Below are 17,959 nucleotides of genomic sequence, written 5' to 3' on the forward strand. Positions count from 1 at the left end.
TAGAGCGCCTTTTTTAAATGATACAATTTTATGACTTCACTAAATACATTCGAGGCTATTTTTAGCTATTTTTATATCAAATAAATCAATAATACTCATGCGAACAGTTTAAATCCGCGTCAAAAATATGGAAAGATTGAGGACAAACAATTTAAACTACATGTTGTAGGTATGTTAGGCCTCGAATGAAAAATCAATATCCCTTCGAGTTTAAATATATGTACATTCTACGCCTGTCTCAAGTTGACGTCATACAATTATAAATACATGCTTTTTAAAGTTGCAATAACCACATAGCTCATAAAATAATTAGTGTGTAGTAATATGATATGAAAGAAACTCGTAATTATTTATATTTCAGGAAAATATTTTATAACGCCTAGTTTTAATACTCTAGAAGCATTTTTTTTATAATGGAAATTTAAATAAATGATCAGACAAAAGTAAATTTGAATACAATTAAAAATTACACTAAAAATATTGATAACATTGTGTTATAATGGCGGTGAAGAAATGTATTATTTTATTTATATTTAATAATATTAAACATTATATGAAGGAAGTAGGGCGCTCACACAAAGTGAAGAAGCTCAAGTCTATTTATGTGTGCGTCTGTTGTTATCTGTATTTTATAATGTAAATTACAATAATACAATCATATTATATTTAGCATTATTTGTCTGCAAATACATTAAAAAGTTCTTAGCAATTTCCAATTTTGTTAAATTTATAATTATCGTTCACTGAACGGTGCTAGTTCCAACTTTGAAACTACGGAGCCACGGAGAGGTCCACTAAAATACCACGTAGACAATTTCTGTGTTAGCAACTTTTCGGTGTAAACAGTAAATACCTGTACAGCATTGTTATGTATTTGTTACGTTTGTCACCAACGCGTGTTGACAACTTTCAAATTGCCAATTTTCCTTTTGATGAGCTTTTTAATCTATGCTATGATCCTATTTTTTAGTAATTAAATGTACGTAGATGTGCCTAGTACGCAGGCGTAAATACTGCCAAAGAGAAAAGAAAATCTTTGTCTCGTCACATACGTATCGGTTTTAAAAATATTTTAAGGTAAGGCAAAAATCGTATCAAAAATTCAGAATATTATCAAAAGCCAAAGTGACAAGTTTTATTAAACACCCGCTGCCGAGGTTTTATTTACTGGTGACAAAAATACACAGATAAATCATAAATACCGGTCTTGACAATGGCGCTAGTAGCGACTGCCGATCGATCGATAGTTGTGCAGAGGAGATTTTGCGCGTTTAACCACTTCCTAGTTAATTAAAACGTAAAAAAGTTAAAATACGTTTCTATAAAAGTGAACACGGTTGTCTTGTGAAAATAGTTTTCTCTTATAATTGTTATCATTTTCGTGGACTCACCACTCTTTTTAAGTCGAAGAATTACTGCACTTATTGGAATCTTTTTGGTATGTCACGAGAATTATTTTGTTCTTTTTATTATCTTCCTTATTATCTAGTTAATAAATTATTTGACTTTCTGAGTTATTTTAAATAAATAAAAACTCTTTTTTGGTGTTAAGTTGTTATTCTAGGAGACAAATAGGGCTACAAATAAAAAATATTATTGCATTTTTTTATTTCTCTTGGCCTTTTATCGCTATATAATATGCTTAATCAAATCGCCTTTTTATCTTATATCTATATGTGAGATTTTTTACACTGCTCTTAGTATCCTATAATACTTCACACTGTTATTGTTAGAGTATGATGTCATATATTAGTAGTAGACAATAGAGACATGGTTTGCATTTAAATTTGATTTGAAATTTAATGACTTCATATTAGTGTAAAAAGATTTTTCTGAATAAAGTAATTTATGTAAACAGGATTGTGAAAATATCAAAAATATAAAAATATATATATACTACCCCGAGGCAATAAGATATAGTAAGAAATTTTCCATTTTTTTTATACAACTAACAAAATTTTATCTGTTTCTGATTGGAAATACTTTAAATAACTAGAAACTGAAAGGGATTTTTTGTAACATGTCTTATTGTGGTGAATCTTCAAAAGTGCAAAATGATTCAGAATGTAACTTGAACTAGGCATTAAAGTTGTATGTCTCAAAAATAAGATTGGATATTATGAAGTGGATGATATACTCAGCACAGGATAATTTTCCCCGAGGGAATAGGTTGCAATGCTTATGGCAAATATAGATATTTTATTTAATGTTTATTCTTCATTGAGTATCTGGACACTTATTGAGCAAAAAGAGCAATCATCTATATAATTAGATGGTTCTTCCCAACAAAAGGGTTTACAAAAAGCATTTGCATTCTAAACTAAGAGCAGTAGGCTGTTTTTATTTCTTGTATATTTTCTTACAATGCATACAAAACTTATTCAGGGAAGTTTTAAGGCATCATCTTCATTTTTATTTATCTTTTTGAGTATAGAAGAAACTCACTGATACTACTTTTCTGTTCAGACTGCTGACACTGCTCAGGAGCCTATGCATAGAAGGGCTTATGTACTTTTCAGTTTAATATCCAATTATACTCATCGACAAATCATTGTTAATCCAAAGGGACGGTAATCTGAGACACCATGAGAATTCAGATACACAAGAAAACTTAAAGAAAATTATATATAATATATATTATCTTGTTTTTTAATATATTTTTGTAAAATAGGTTATATTACTAAATGTAATTAAAAGTTTTTCTACCCACATCTTCAAAAACTCACATGTTAAGGTTTTCATGGTATATAAGAGACATTCATTTTTAAACTTTTCCTTGATCTGTTCTCTCATGAAGGCTTGTCTCTGCAAAGTGGTCAGTGTGTATGAGTGATGCTCCTAAATGGGTACTTGTGAGGACTAGTTAAAACAGCATAATAAATACCAATTAGACTATGAATCTTTGTTTCAAGTTTTCAAAAAATTTACTCCATCATTAATAAACAATTTTGTTCCATTTAAATTTGAATTAAACTCCAACAACCAACAACCATTCCGAAGGGTGAAGAAATACATAATTAATTTATATGGGCTTGAATTTTTTTATAATTTATAAAGATACATATTTTTTAAGAATAACAGCCTTGTAAGGAATTATTGATATTCCGTATTTAACAATTCCAATTAAAGTAAAAGCAGTGGGGACGACAAAAGCCTATTGTTTCAGGATCTAAGCTGCAAACTTTTACTTCGCTAGGCAGCCTGTAAACTATTGCACTATTGGTGCTTAATATTAATATCCCCAGAGTATTTATGAAGGCGTTTATTTTTTGTTGTATATTTATTTATATTGAGCATATCATTATGAAAGGAAAACCAATTTGGGCAAACAGGTACAAGTAATCATGTTGAAGAAGTTAAAGAAGAATATTTCAAATAGTATAACCTAGATTTCAGTTTGGTAATATATTTACAGGATGATTCTGAATCTACTGAATTGTCAGATTGTGATGCGTTATAATTCCTTGTCATTGGATTTATCATAAAAATGGTAATTTTTATATAATACATGTTTATTTTTTATAAAATACCTTTTTTTCAACACCTATCTATTATTAAACATAAGTTTAGATTAGTAGGTTATTTTTAATTCTATGAACTTTGTGGATTATATATGGGGTAGATTTTCATATGCAAGTTTTCTTACAATGTTTTTCGTTACCATTCCGAATCTTCCATGTGGCCATACAGGGCCGCCAAACAAGAATTGAAAATGTGGTAGTTATAACTTGTAAATACATCAACCTTTTAAATTAAGGCCAATAGGAATTTTATATATGTTAAAGTAGGATGAGCAGTGGCATAGATGAAAATAGTGTATTCAGAAAAATCATGTTACGACCTTCAAATTCCAAATGGCGTAAACTTATATCAGACTGTTAACTGTAACTGTTACCAATATATGGCTTGCAAAAGAAAATAACAATTGATGAATAAAGATGCAGATTCAATAAAAATATATAAAAAATACACAGAGATCAATAAACAGAGTAAGAAAGGTATTGTTAATAGAAATAGTGTTAAATGTCGGAGTAAATCTGGTTTCATACTGTTTTTTAAACAGTCCAAATACAGTAACTAAATTCTTCATGATGGGAATTTAATAGTAGTCATTTTCGTAATGCAAGAAAGAAAATATAATGTGAAAATAGTTTTGTAGTATTTTACTATTAAAAGAACCTTTTTTTGCGTATGGACTCTAGTGCTCAACACCACTTTACTCGAACTACGCATCTGAGGATGAAATGAACACAATATTTATGTAAAGTCACTCCAGTCCTAAAATTCGATGACTGGTAGCTCATCTTAATCACAAAAATTGCTTAAAACTATATACATACATCATACAGTCGTGTGCTCATTGATTTTAGAATGGTCATGAAATGACGAGGTCTTAATGAAATAATGATCTTAGAATTAAAAAATATGCAAAGGATGCATTTAAATGGCACAACTTGCCTTTCATCCTTGCTTCTTTGTGTTGTGAAGGTTATAAAGGTTGTTATATAAAACGGATAGTGATAGAATTGTGTATTGCTAAAATCAAAAGACAAACCAAATTAGGCAACAAAAAATACTAGTAAAACTAAAGGCAGAATGTGTCACTAAACAAATAAAAAAGATTTTAGAAGTGCCTTATAATTTTGGGGGTAGCTGGATATTTATTTTAAAACGTGTCAAACGATATTTATGGAGGCACCCCTTAATTTCATTATATTGCTCGCCAGTAAATAATTTTATTATGAAAAAGGTGTTTAGAAAATAAAAATATAACGAAAAGCGAGTTGATAAAGTGCTTGAAGAATCAGCGAGAGATTTTTTTTGGGACTTTCAGCAGATATCAGCGGATAAAGCTTAAGCCTACAGATGTCGGCGTTACCTACTGGGCTATTGAATTTAAACGAGGTAGATCGGACTGTAAAGGTTCGGGTATCAAAGAAGCTATTGTCAAAATGATGGACAATTTGTTTTTGAAAGATACAAAATTGTTGTGAAAGGCAAATAACATAATAAAATAATTTGCTGTGGATCTTAAACATATAATTTAGTAGCATTCAAACTATTTATTATTATTTTAACTGTTTTACTGGTGTCGTGGTATTCGTAAAGTGTCAGTAGAAACGTAATATCGAAATATTTTAGCATGGCTGAAACACGAGTGCACTATTTCGATCTCGATATAAAAAGTATGTCTTGGAAGTGACTACGACTCCGTTGCTGTCCAAATTGTGCCCTCAGTGTTCTGGGATGGTGAATATACCCTCTTATTGACTACATGCCAAAACAAAGACGATAACTTTAATTTAATTATTATAATGCGTAAAACGATAACAGACAGTCGTAGAAATTCATTGATGGTCTTAGTTTTTTATAAGTTCGCTTCTCAAAATATTTCCTATTATTTGTATGTTTTTCACATTTATTCATTCATTGATAGTAGAAAATCCATACCTATGTTAATTTATAACCTACACTAATGATGAAAAGTAGAAAGACCTAGGCTATGGACTTAGAAATTGATTACATGTAGGTATTTTTTTATGTTATATGCCCCCATATTTATTTATTATACACAAAGTTTTTTTTTAATATCATGAAAATGAACTTCAATGAAATTTAAAATATAGTTTTAAAGCGAATTTAAAAAAGTAAAAGAGTGAATTTTTGACTTCACCGCTTATTTCACCTGTTACAAATTTTTGGAATCATTTATTTAAATTAATTAAAAATCTGGGATTTGGCTAAAGTATAGAATTTTAAAATATATATTATTTTCAAACAAGGTGTAAGAAATGCTTAATGCCGGACCCGAGGGTTAAGCCGGTGTCGGCAAGTGAATCATCTGCGTCAGACGAAGCGTCAAAATTGGAACTATATCTTCAGAGACAACTTGAAGAGGATGTAGCAAGGTAAGATATTTTTTCCAGACACAATTTCCACTAGACTACGCCGGCTTTAGTTTCTAATAAATGTTAATTTTGCAAAAGTACCTAATAAAAGTATTAATAGTTAATGCATCAACTAATCCAAACCTAACCGTATATATCGTATTTTTAAAGGAAATTTTAGGTTTTTATACAAATTTTAATTTATATTTTCAACTAATTTGAAGTGCATGCTGCGTTATTCTAAGTCATATGGTTTAATTTTAATTCGTTAATTTGCGTATTATTAACCAGTAAGCTGATATTTTAAAGTATTTTGAGTAGTTTCCCTTTCATTTAAGGACTCTGAACTAGAGATCCACTTCAACTTCTTGCCAATATTCCCATTTAAAAACAACAAGTTCGCATTCTGCTACGGCACAAAAGTACCAGTTATCATAAAATATACAAGACTATATGAAATTATCCAATTATGAGATTTTATCTGTTTACAGAATTTTTGACGAATCGATTTATTCTGATCTAGAAGTGGCGTGTGGGAAACACCACAAAATACTAACTCATTCTTGCATACTAAAAGCACGTACAAACAAATTTTATAGAAAGCTTGAAGCATTTTTGCATGTTAACATCGAAAAAGAAGCTTTTGATGAGATATATTCGTTTATAAGGTAATTTATTGTATGAAATAATAAAATTAACTTTTTGTTATTAAGTATTAATGAACGATTAGTGATTGAAAGAAATTATAAAAAATGGAATCCGTACACCTTTTTTTTTTGTTTTCAGCGATGCTTATACCGAATGCGATATCACAACCCAAGAAAAAGAGATATTAATTTTTTTGAAAAAACACCTCTTTACAAAACGTAATTTCATTGAATTAAACAAAACAAAGGATGAAATAGATGATATTGATGTATTTCTAACTCCAAATTGTGCAAGTCCGTACACAGAAAAAAAAGGTCAACAGATATCGTGCCTAAGCCCAAGTACCGAAATAACAAAAGAATATTATGCATTAGTGCACATTGAGGGAAATTTATTGGAACAAGAGCTAATAGAACAAGATGTTTTGTCTAATGCATTTCAGACTATAAAAAAATCACAAGAATCAAATAAAGTTACACAACGCAATAAGCCAACTTCGTTGTCTCTGTTTTCTAGTCACTCTCCCAAGACCTTAAAACATTCCAATGATTGTGATATAAATAATAAATTACCGCATGATCCTGTTGTGTTGAACAATTGTAAATTTATAAAAAAGACGGTCCGTAACGAATCCTTCTCTGAAAGAAACTTAGATCCAACATATTCTCCAGACAGTTTAATCACAGACGAGCCTAGTTCGTCTTCAGACTACTTGTCTGCTGTGTATACTTGTTCCCCTGCGTTGGGCTCTTCTGGATGCTTGTCGCAATTAAATGCTGAAGACAATAGCTTTAAAATGGAAAACATATTTACGTCATCTGATTCGGGCTTGGAAAATACTGGTTTGTTGGAAAGTCTCAACAGTCATAAAGATGTTACACTAACGGACATATCTTTGTCTGATAGTACTGTACATGACCGAACCGTAGAAGAAGGGTCCAGTCCAGAGGCCGACATAAACCAGGTACAGATGATAAGAATTCCTATAGTTCGCACTACACCGTTATCGATTTGCACTACTTCACAAAGTATAGATTATATAGAACAGAAAAATAGTTCAGAAAAAAAATCAAATGAGAAAGTTTGTGGTAAATCCTCTAAGGAACAGAAACAGCGACAGAATGAAGAAATTGTAATATTAGAGTCATCCTCGGTGTCTTCAGAAACTGGGTCCTGGGAATCAGTTTTTCCACCAAAAGTAACAGATAAGGAAGCTTGTGACAAGTTTATACAAAATGAACGTCAGAATGTTAGTCAAAATGTTGCCATAGTAGAAAAAAATAAGCAGGATAATTTATCGGATTCGGAAAACTTTGCACCCTTTTTAGTCAAAACGACACCTTGTTTTATTGATGCTGCAAGTTTGGTTGACGAAGAACACGTGTCATTAAGCTTACACAGTCAAATTCTGACAAAGAAGGCGAAAGCCAAATCTAAAAATATACCTCTTCCAAGCCAGCCGTTACCTTGTTCTACAATCAAGGGTCATGATATTAGCCCAGGGGATTGGTCCGAAAGTAATGATAATGAAGATTCATTAGAACAAGCAGATAATAAAGAACCTGATTCAATACAAAAGGATTTATCGCCGACTATTTTTGAAATGACTCCTATTACAGAAGATTCTTTAAGTGCAAATGATAATCAAGAATATAAAGAAATTTTTGAAACATGTAAAACTAGTAACATTGCATCCGCTCAACAGTCAACCAGTGCTGTTTATATGGGGACTACGCCACACAATTCTATTATGTCTTTAAAAGGTTCTTCTTTAAAAAATTATGATTCGGAAGAAAGTGAAAGTGATACAATAGTAATGAGTAGGGAAAGTCTTAAAAATTTTAGGTCTAACCGGTATAATGAATCTTCACTTGCATCAGATTGTGTTTCTATGGAAAACATCAGTTCGCCTAAACTAGGGACCCAAAATAGTAGTCCATCAATTCGGAAAAAAATAGACAATATCTTCATAACGACGGAGGGGAGCTTGAATGATAATGAAAAGAAAAATTCTTCAAAACCATCAAAATCTGCATCAGCATCTGCCTGGGTGGTTGATATGTCATTAAGTCCTAAAGTAGCTGAAGACAGTAAAAACAATTCCAGTCAAAATGTTAATATAAAAAAACCTAGTGACCGAATGTGTGCAACTTTAAAAAATGAGTCAAAGGTCGGTAGTAATGACAGCTGTAACAAAAGTAGAAGTTCTGTGGACTCTGATAGCTCAGAAAAATCGGGCCATAAATTCTACATTGACTTATCAACTTTACCTGATCCCTTACCTCCAGAAACAACGAACATTGATAAAAACAGCGAGAAAGGGAACATTTTTTCTATGTACATCGATTTGGGTGAAAAATCCACTCTAAAAGAAATGCCATCTCGACTATCATCTTCACTTAATGCTAAAAAGCAATCCAATGAAAAAACCTCCACTTCATTAAAACATATTCCAACTTCCAAAACTCCAAAAAATTCATATATTGAAAAACCTATGCCATGCAGTTCTAAGTCTCACGAACAGTCTGTAACTTTTGAAAGATATGAATCGTTGTGTAATGATCCTAACATCAGTATTTCTGATATAATAGCTATTCCTGAGCCTACCTGTAAAAAATCTAATAAGATATATGAAGTCGAAACTGAAATAAAAAATGACAGAACAACTCGACGTAAAAATGATAAGTCCTTTAAACCAGACTCGAGAGCAGTGATACGTGAGGAGACGACAAAATGTGAGGATACTGATCTATTTGTTAGGTTATCGGATTTGGATAAACCGATGCAAAATTCAGACGATTTCGAAAGAGAAATTTTGGATTCAAGAATGACAAGATCTATACCTGATAATAATTGGTCAGAACAAAATAAAGCAGGTACGTCAAGGTCAAGTGAGGTCATAAGTTCATTTCATTCAGAGAATGCATTAAGCTTAAACAGGCTTTTTCCTCATCTGAAGAATGAATTTAGCAAAAGTATGCCCATATCACTTTCTGGACGAACACAATCCCCCTCGAGGCAAGGGTCGAGTGTTTGTGAAGTAGATGAGCATAATTCTGACGTGTCGGAACTCAGCAGTGTGCAAAGTAGTATGTGTCGGTCTGTCATTGGTAAGTTGATTTTTAAAAATTTCATCAATTTAACACAACTGAAACAAGTTGTTATGATAATGATGTTGAAATAATATAACATATTTTTTTAGAGAATAGTACAACTGAAGAGACGAGTCAAACCTCCAGTTTAATAGGCAATTGTCAGTCTCGATTAGGTCAAGACTTGTTGCGAATGTTCCTAGAAGAAATAGCGCCTGATGTTATAGTCGAAGTGTCAGGGAAACGTATTAAGGCACACAAATGTATATTATCATCAAGGTATTTCTTAAAATAAATAAATGTATATTATAAATAAAAAAAATATTTTTTGACGGTTTACTTGCATACTTAAAGAACGTCTTATTTAACATAAAAAAATTTCAGATGTCAATATTTCGCCGGTATTTTGAGTGGTGGGTGGGTAGAAAGTTCTGGAAATGTTATTGTTTTGCCGCCGTAAGTATTGTAATACGTTTATTAAAGTTCCAATTATTCCTTTTTGTCAATTAAAAATACATTCGTATGTATTTATTTTAAAGGTTTTCCTTCAACGTTGTACACTTTGCTCTGTGCCATATATATTCAGGCCTTTCGAATATTCCTGATTCAATAAGCATTGTGGAACTGGCAACCATCGCTGATATGCTAGGTCTTGAAGGTTTGAAAGAAGCCATAATGTTCACACTAAAGGCCAGATATTGTCATCACTTTCACAGGGTGGGTTTTATACATTAATAATTATGAATTTATTTAATAAATTAATTTAATCACTTAATTATATAATATAATTTTAAAAATAATAATATTTTTATTCAATCGAATAATATATACGCTTTAATAATTTGATTGGTATAATTGCTTTTAGCCGTGTCAAGTATGCACAGCTGGTGTGTTGGAATGCTTCCCCCTCTCATCGGTTTATGGATTGGATGATTTGTATCGTAAATGCCTAAGGTGGATAACGAAGTATTTTACAAAAGTGTGGCCTACTAAAGCTTTTGCTACGTTGCCTAAAGAGCTATTGGACAAATGTTATCAAGAGCACATAATTAATTTGACGATTGATAATCTTATCGACACCGTCTATGGATGTGGCATTACAGGTGCGACAACACGTCACTAATAATAAAGCTAATTTATAACATTAAAGATTACTATCGTATAGCGCTATTTCTTAAGACCTTATATAAACTTGTGTTGGGCGAAAGATACGACATTTTAATTGCTTACTCCTTAATAAAACTAACAACGAAAATAGTAAATAACGTAATTCGTAGAAGATGTTTAAGGTGACTGCAATGAGTTAATTATTATTAATGTAATAAAATAGATACAGATTTTCTTAAATATTTTAAAGACTTATCAAACTATATACGAATTTGTTAAAAATATTTATATATGAAGTTCTGTGTGATAACAATATCATGACAATATGTTTTTTTAATACTCTTTGAGCTCGTATAGGGGTAGTAAACGGGTTTTCATCAACTAATTTATAATTTTAGTTGCATCACTTCAAAATAGCAGATGGGCAGAGAGTGTAGCGCGCATGTGTCGACGTCTGGTGAATGCTGCAGCGCATTTCGCAGCACCAAGATTATTGGCAGTGCTTGAAATTGTATCCACAGCCCCAGACGCACATCAATCAGCTAAACAAGCCCTCGATGACTGTCTGGCTGCCGCCATCGAATGGGCACCACCAGATGAAACTTGTCGTGTATACGCATTCCTTTCACATTTGGTTAAGGAAATGAAAAATCAAAATTTCACCAATAAAGATTTTATGAGTAATGGCGGTCAAAACTCTAGTGTCCCGGAGCTTTCCAATTTTCTATTTAGTCATGCGAGCTGCTGGCGCTTGCAATGCGAAGGAGCACTCGTAAGGGCTGCGCCTCGAGTTGTGGGCACTCAGGCTTTCAAGGATTTACCTACAGATCTACGCCGGCGGCTGCGAGAACTTGGCTGTATCATGTATGGTCCACAAGCTATTCCTTTGACAAACTCTCCTCTACAAGACAGAAAGAGCAAGAGTACCTATCAAAGTAAACCGCCGAAGACCATTAATTCTGCTACTACTCGCAGTTTAGATATGGAGAAAGTCCGAAACTCTTTCGTTCCTTATAAGCCGAAGCCAATTGTGATGGGATCGAAAGATAAATTGATGAGCAGCGCTGAGATTCGAGACATCAAGAAGATCGCTTATAAAGCAAACATGCCCAAAGTCAGAACGACTAAAGCGCAAGAAGAACGTGCGAAATTTAACCAATCTAAAACGTTGACATCTCAAGATCGTTCCATCAACAATAAACCAGGATCAACCCGGATGTTTGAAAATACAAAACCAAGATATTTGGAACCGCGTTTAGCCAAAGAAAAGGAGAAAAAAATGCCAGCAAGAAAGCTTGTTAATAAAATGGTTTCATCTAGTGAGTCTTCTCGAAATTCAAGTCCAATACAATCTCGAAACGTAAGGGCCAGTCGTATAACCAGTAACCAAGTATATGAACACAAGACGCACACTATGTCCCAAGACAGCCTCGCCACTTCATCACGGCCACGTACAGCGGAACCATCGACTGATTCGCTGAGCGGATCTCAGAACAGTAACAAATATGCTACATACACAAAAACGAAACATACTAGCAAGGGCTCGGTTGAATGTACGTTGTATTTTTTTTTATATTTCACTTTATTGTAATTGTAATTATTAGTCCTAATGATGTGTTTTGTTTTACAGCTGTGATTCCAAAATCTCAGGGTCATTCGACAGCATCTTTGCTACATTCAAAAATCAAGACGAAGATTCCCGTATATTATAATCAAAACTCCGTGTCCTGCAATGGGAACAATAAATCAAATGTCAGCGCTAAATCCTGGCAGGTAAGCAACGCTCTTGTATCGGCTAAGAGTAAGAACAAAACCTGCGAGCGAAAGGTGTCCGGGTCTTTGATGAATGCCACAAAATCAAGTTCAGCAAAAATCGTTCCAAAGGTAACTAAAGAATCACAATCCTCGTTGACTAAATCATCCAAGCAGCAAAAACATGCTACAAAACAAGCGTGCAACAGTATGCAGAGGCGGGAGGATTTCGATCGGGAACAAAACATTCCTGCTATGGAACGTTCGGGAACGTTCTTAAAGGATGAGCCAATGTTCAGCGATAAAAGCGCTGACATGGATAAGGGCCAGTAATATAGTAAAAATATATTTTCTAATAACTGTAAGACGGTACTGTAATAAATAACCTTACCTTACTCAGTTCACCTCAAATGAATTCTAGGAAGTTTTTGTAGGATATGTTATTTAATAAGTTCTTAATTTACCCCTTTTTTAATGTATATCATATTTTCGTCAAAATATTAATATACTTTAAAATTGGATTTTATTCTATTTACATACTTATAATTTCCAAAGGTTGTATACAAAAAAAATAATTATAAAGTTGTAAAAGCTTAGGAATATCCCAACTTATCAAAAGGTTTGTTTAAATGAACATGAAGTTGGAAGTGGAAAAGTTATAGATGTTGACGAACACATCGTAGTTATAGAGCCTACGAAGGCAATGCACGTATCACAAATTTACCCCGAATTTTAAATCTGGATGTTTTAACTGGTATAACCATAATATATGTCGATGCATAATAATATCTTAAGATTCATCAGTGTCAGCAGTAGCATTTATTCTATAACAATTAAATGTCGTAGATTAAAATTTTATCCCATATGTTTGTGTGCGTCTAGAGTGACGGCGCAACGTGCAACTTAGAAATACTCGAAATGTATGAACCTGCCGAACTTACTGTCCGTGTCTGAGGTGCTGTTTAAAGTCAGGATAACAAGAATCGGCTTTAATCTGAACGCCGTTTGGACGCTTATTGCGTCATCGGTTTTCACAGATTTGTGACCATTCTGATCATAGCCAGTCGATCTGTCTCTCGCCAACGTTTCAGAAATTTGATGTTAGTGTTATAAATGTTACTTGCAATTAAACATACAAGTATTCGTTGTGAAGTAGCGGAAATAGTTATAAATGTATTTATTTCAAAACAGTAGTATAAACAAGATAACTTTTAGCGAATAAACAGTTCCAGTTTGGATTTCACTTTTGAAGGGCAAACAATTATGAAACCATTTTTGTTCTCTATCTATGAGCAGTCAAATATAAATATTTTTTTGAAGTATATGTAATTTATAAGTATAATCACCTGAGATTGTTATTCTTTACCACGTGCCAACTTTCTTATAAACATTAAGATGACAAAAGTATGTCCATCAGCGAGTCAATGTGAATTCACTTGTGAAATCTATTATTGGAACTTGAATCACGCTCAATATATTAGATTTAAATTGCGCCCATGTATTGTGGTGCTGATTACTTTAATCCAAAAAGTAGAATTTCATTCTTAAAGTATACTCCTGTCTTCGTTCTAAGCAATCTCTTACGTTGTTACTTAACAAGGAACACAGGTACTTATCCAATGTCTTATTAGATCATCTTGTCCTATATTTTATTTTCAAAAGAAGATTTGTACGAATATAAGTGTTGTGACATATTTAAATATTAAGTATATCGATATTAATTATTTAATTGCTTTCGTAGCGAAATTTATGTTTACTAGTCTTTTATTTAATTTTTACTTGTTAATAAATATAGCCGTTTGTGTAGGAGGTAGAGTTCACGTCGAATTTTGTCCCCTTAGTAAAATTCCATGTAGTATTTAATATATGTGTATAAAAAGTAATCATAATTGTCCGCGTTTTATTAACTCATTCATTCATTATAAGCTATAAATTATAGTCTACTATATACTTAGTGTTAAATGTTAATAGTTGGTTTCAATTTAATTTACAAAATATATTCTTGTACAGAGTAGTCTATTCTTATTTGAATGTATATATATAACTATATGTGTATGTATTATATTATTATTTTCAAATATTCTAATAATAATAATATCGTTATTTGGGTTGCAACGATTCTTGAAATGCTTAGGTGCAAACGACATGCAGATCCTTTGCGGCAGATGATGGCAAAACTATAAGTTTGTGTCACTCTTTTCGTTCAACGAATTCTATGTAATGTAATGTATTTCTCAAGCGTCAATTTCTTTTACTATTTAGGACACAAGTATCACCGTCTTACAGACAAGGACTTTGCTTTATTCAATATTGACATTTCGTTTGATTTCTCAGATACATGACAGAAATCAAATGAAGTGATTCCATTGCTTGTCACCCAGTTGTTTTAACGTCTACCTCTTCATATGCTGTTATGTTCCATCTCTATAATAGATGATTGAATTTTATCAGCTGCGTTTTTCGTCGAACTAACACTAATCTTCTATCACTTTTATCTACAGTAGCTTATAATTGACTTTGTACTTAACACGCTAATGATACACTGTTATACTCGCCCTCGTCATAACAATAAATTGTCGACTCTGAGAAAGGATATCTTATTTCGAGGGTAGTAGCAGGTATGTATTTAATCTTTAATTCTAATACTGTTCTTCCAGAAGTACAGCAAGGCCATACAAAATTGTTCTTGATTTATATTCGGTAACGTTACGATGATTTTGTGTTGATTACTTTTCCTATTTTAATGTAAAGGTTAAAGGCGAGACTCCATTATTTTATTTGTTTGAAGATCCAGACAGGAGGGGTTGGTTGACAAATTGGATAGTTCTCAGACTGAAGTAGGTACTTAAGAGTAGCCTGGACGTAGCGCTCGACTTATGTTCTCGATTCTTTTAGTGATTGTATTAAACTTTTAACTCTATATGTAATTTAACGAAGGAATCTCCTCAGTATTGAATGAATATGATATGTAATATACATTTCTAACGGCTTTTTTATCAACAAGTGTTTGTACCCTTTCGTCTAAAGATAAAGTATATATTATACAATTCTATTGTATAAATAAAATAGTGAGTTACTTATAATATCTATACGTGTACACGTACCCTTAATAACTGGGGATAATCCTATGAATGATCTCAATGATGCTCTCAGTATTCAATATTTACATTTCGGGTTTGCATCAGCCATTGTTAATGATAAACGTAAGCCATGATAATTTTTATATTTTGCTATGTTAATTACGTATAATATGTTAAATTAGAATTTATATACTCAACTGTATTTGAATTTTCAAAAATGAAAGTATTAAATTAACAAAAATGAAAGCTTCTGTTAATTTATTGCTTTAAATAAATGTAATTAATTGATTATTTTAGTAGTAGGTTTTCATCGCGCTTATAGAAATAAGATTATTATAGGATTCGACCAGGCTACTGATACGTCCATTTATTTTGTAATACCTGTACAAATTTACATATAAATCCTTCCTATGTATTTTTATCGAGATTTGGATAAATAACGTAACATGGAAACAGGCCTGCGAGTATTACATATTATACTTGGTACGCTCATTCCAGATATGTTGTTATTTTTTAAGATATTTTTTTTTAATAATATGTGGGAACATGTCTTAATTGACATTACAATCATAATTAAAAACTATATGGCACTAAACTAATATCTCAAACGATAAATCAATCTCTTAATTTATATAATCACATTAAATGAATTAAATACATTTCTTATGCCAATTTTGGATACATTTTAAAAATTTGTTAAATTTTTTATAGCACAGTATTTTATGGAAAACCGTACCTATGTCATTTTTGTTTATGAACTAGGACCTGCTTTGTCTCGAAAAATAGTTAGAAAGTTTTAGTCCCACCGATTATTATGGTGTTTTATTTATTGTATATGGTTTTTAATCTTTAAGATATAAGTTATTATTTTTTTTTGGAGAAATAAGACGACTTATGTCATCTTACATATCATAATAATTGTATTATTATTTTAAATAATGTATACTTAACAAAAATAATATTTATGTAACATAAAAGTCCATAATCCTTTTATCTATACTTTATGTTCATTACTTATGATTTAATTTATTGCGTTTTTTTACGATATATCTCTTTTGTTTCTTAAGTTTTGTTTTTATAATAACGTTATATTTTATTTTTAGTATTTTATTAAATAAATAAATGCAAGATATAAAAATAATATTTAAGCGTAAACTTCGAAATGGTTATAATTTTTACAGCAATAAGCTATAATTTTTATATTATACACTAATAGTAACCCAGTTGATTAACTACATTTTATAAAATTGAATGTGCTGGCCACATTAGTACACAACCAGAATGTTTTGTTACTCATATGCGAATATCGCTACTTTATATCATTTATTCAATTATTATTTTAGTAGAAACCATTCATGAAATGTGTTTGTGCATTCATAAATATATTGTTTGGAATTACATTCATTCGGTAGCCTGTATTTTTTTTTTAAGTTATTGGATCAATTTTGTTTAAATATATGCTGTAAATTTACTTGTATTAAATATTTATGAATAAGTAAAAAAAGGTTGGTAACGCTTTGTTTTAACAGCTTATCTTCGATGCCTTTACCTTATGGTTATATTAAATTCTCGACAAAAAGTAAATATGTATCGATGCTTAAAAATATAAATTGTTATTTGAATATATGAAAAAGAACTTTTTATCGTTTATTAAGAGTTTATTTAAATGTGTATATTGTTGGTAATAATAACTGTATTAGATATTTCCTTAAATAAAGTAATGTGCATTTATTTGGTCCTTTTATTAAACCCATTATTACTGTAAATTTTTTCCTCAGCAAAGTTCTCTGAAATTCTTAATGATTATTTATTCGTATGCAGAGTACATGCACAAGAATATGCAGGATATTAATTTAATTTCGAAAACTATGCCATCATAAACTTCACTAAATAGCATCATATTAAAAGTCAGTGAACCACGATCTGTGGTATATGTAGTACGTGTGATAAATTTATATAACATACGTACCTTGTTTTGCCTACTACAGTACTTTTGTATACGTTATGGTGTCGGTATTGTAATAAATATTAACTAATGTTAGAGACTAGCCCTAGCCTCCAATACGGTGCTACGTCATAGGATATCATAATTATTAATTATATCACATTATTATTATTATTACATACTATAAATATATACAATTACTATTGTAATTAATTGATCAATAATTTGTACAACTTTAGTTAATATTATTTTATATGGAATAACATTTAATACTGGCATGTAACACTATTTCTTATTTTAAAAGTGATTGAGCTGTCATAAGGAAAATAATTGGATGATTGTGATCATTGTAAAAATATAGAGAGAGATTGAAACATGATTGTACAACATAATATTATTTTGCCATCCCGAACTACTGAAATTACACTAACTAAACTAATTTTTATT

At 31.3% G+C, this 17,959-nt stretch overlaps 1 protein-coding gene across 2 annotated transcripts; it reads left to right on the forward strand.

Moving 5' to 3' along the window:
• Positions 1-1,246: 1,246 nt before the first annotated feature.
• Positions 1,247-16,644, forward strand: LOC125075772. 2 transcript variants are annotated; one of them, XM_047687510.1, is made up of 10 exons: positions 1,247-1,438; positions 5,784-5,909; positions 6,380-6,556; positions 6,675-9,646; positions 9,739-9,907; positions 10,013-10,084; positions 10,168-10,345; positions 10,494-10,731; positions 11,134-12,288; positions 12,366-16,644. In XM_047687510.1, the coding sequence occupies exons 2-10, from the start codon at positions 5,800-5,802 to the stop codon at positions 12,818-12,820; spliced, it is 5,526 nt and encodes a 1,841-aa protein (XP_047543466.1). In that variant the 5' UTR covers positions 1,247-1,438; positions 5,784-5,799; the 3' UTR covers positions 12,821-16,644. The 2 variants fall into 2 exon arrangements, with proteins under 2 accessions (XP_047543466.1, XP_047543467.1); XM_047687511.1 differs by lacking the exon at positions 6,380-6,556.
• The last annotated feature ends 1,315 nt before the right edge of the window (positions 16,645-17,959 follow it).

Source organism: Vanessa atalanta, chromosome Z (genome assembly GCF_905147765.1).
Source record: "Vanessa atalanta chromosome Z, ilVanAtal1.2, whole genome shotgun sequence".
In the NCBI taxonomy this organism is placed as follows: Eukaryota; Metazoa; Arthropoda; class Insecta; order Lepidoptera; family Nymphalidae; genus Vanessa; species Vanessa atalanta.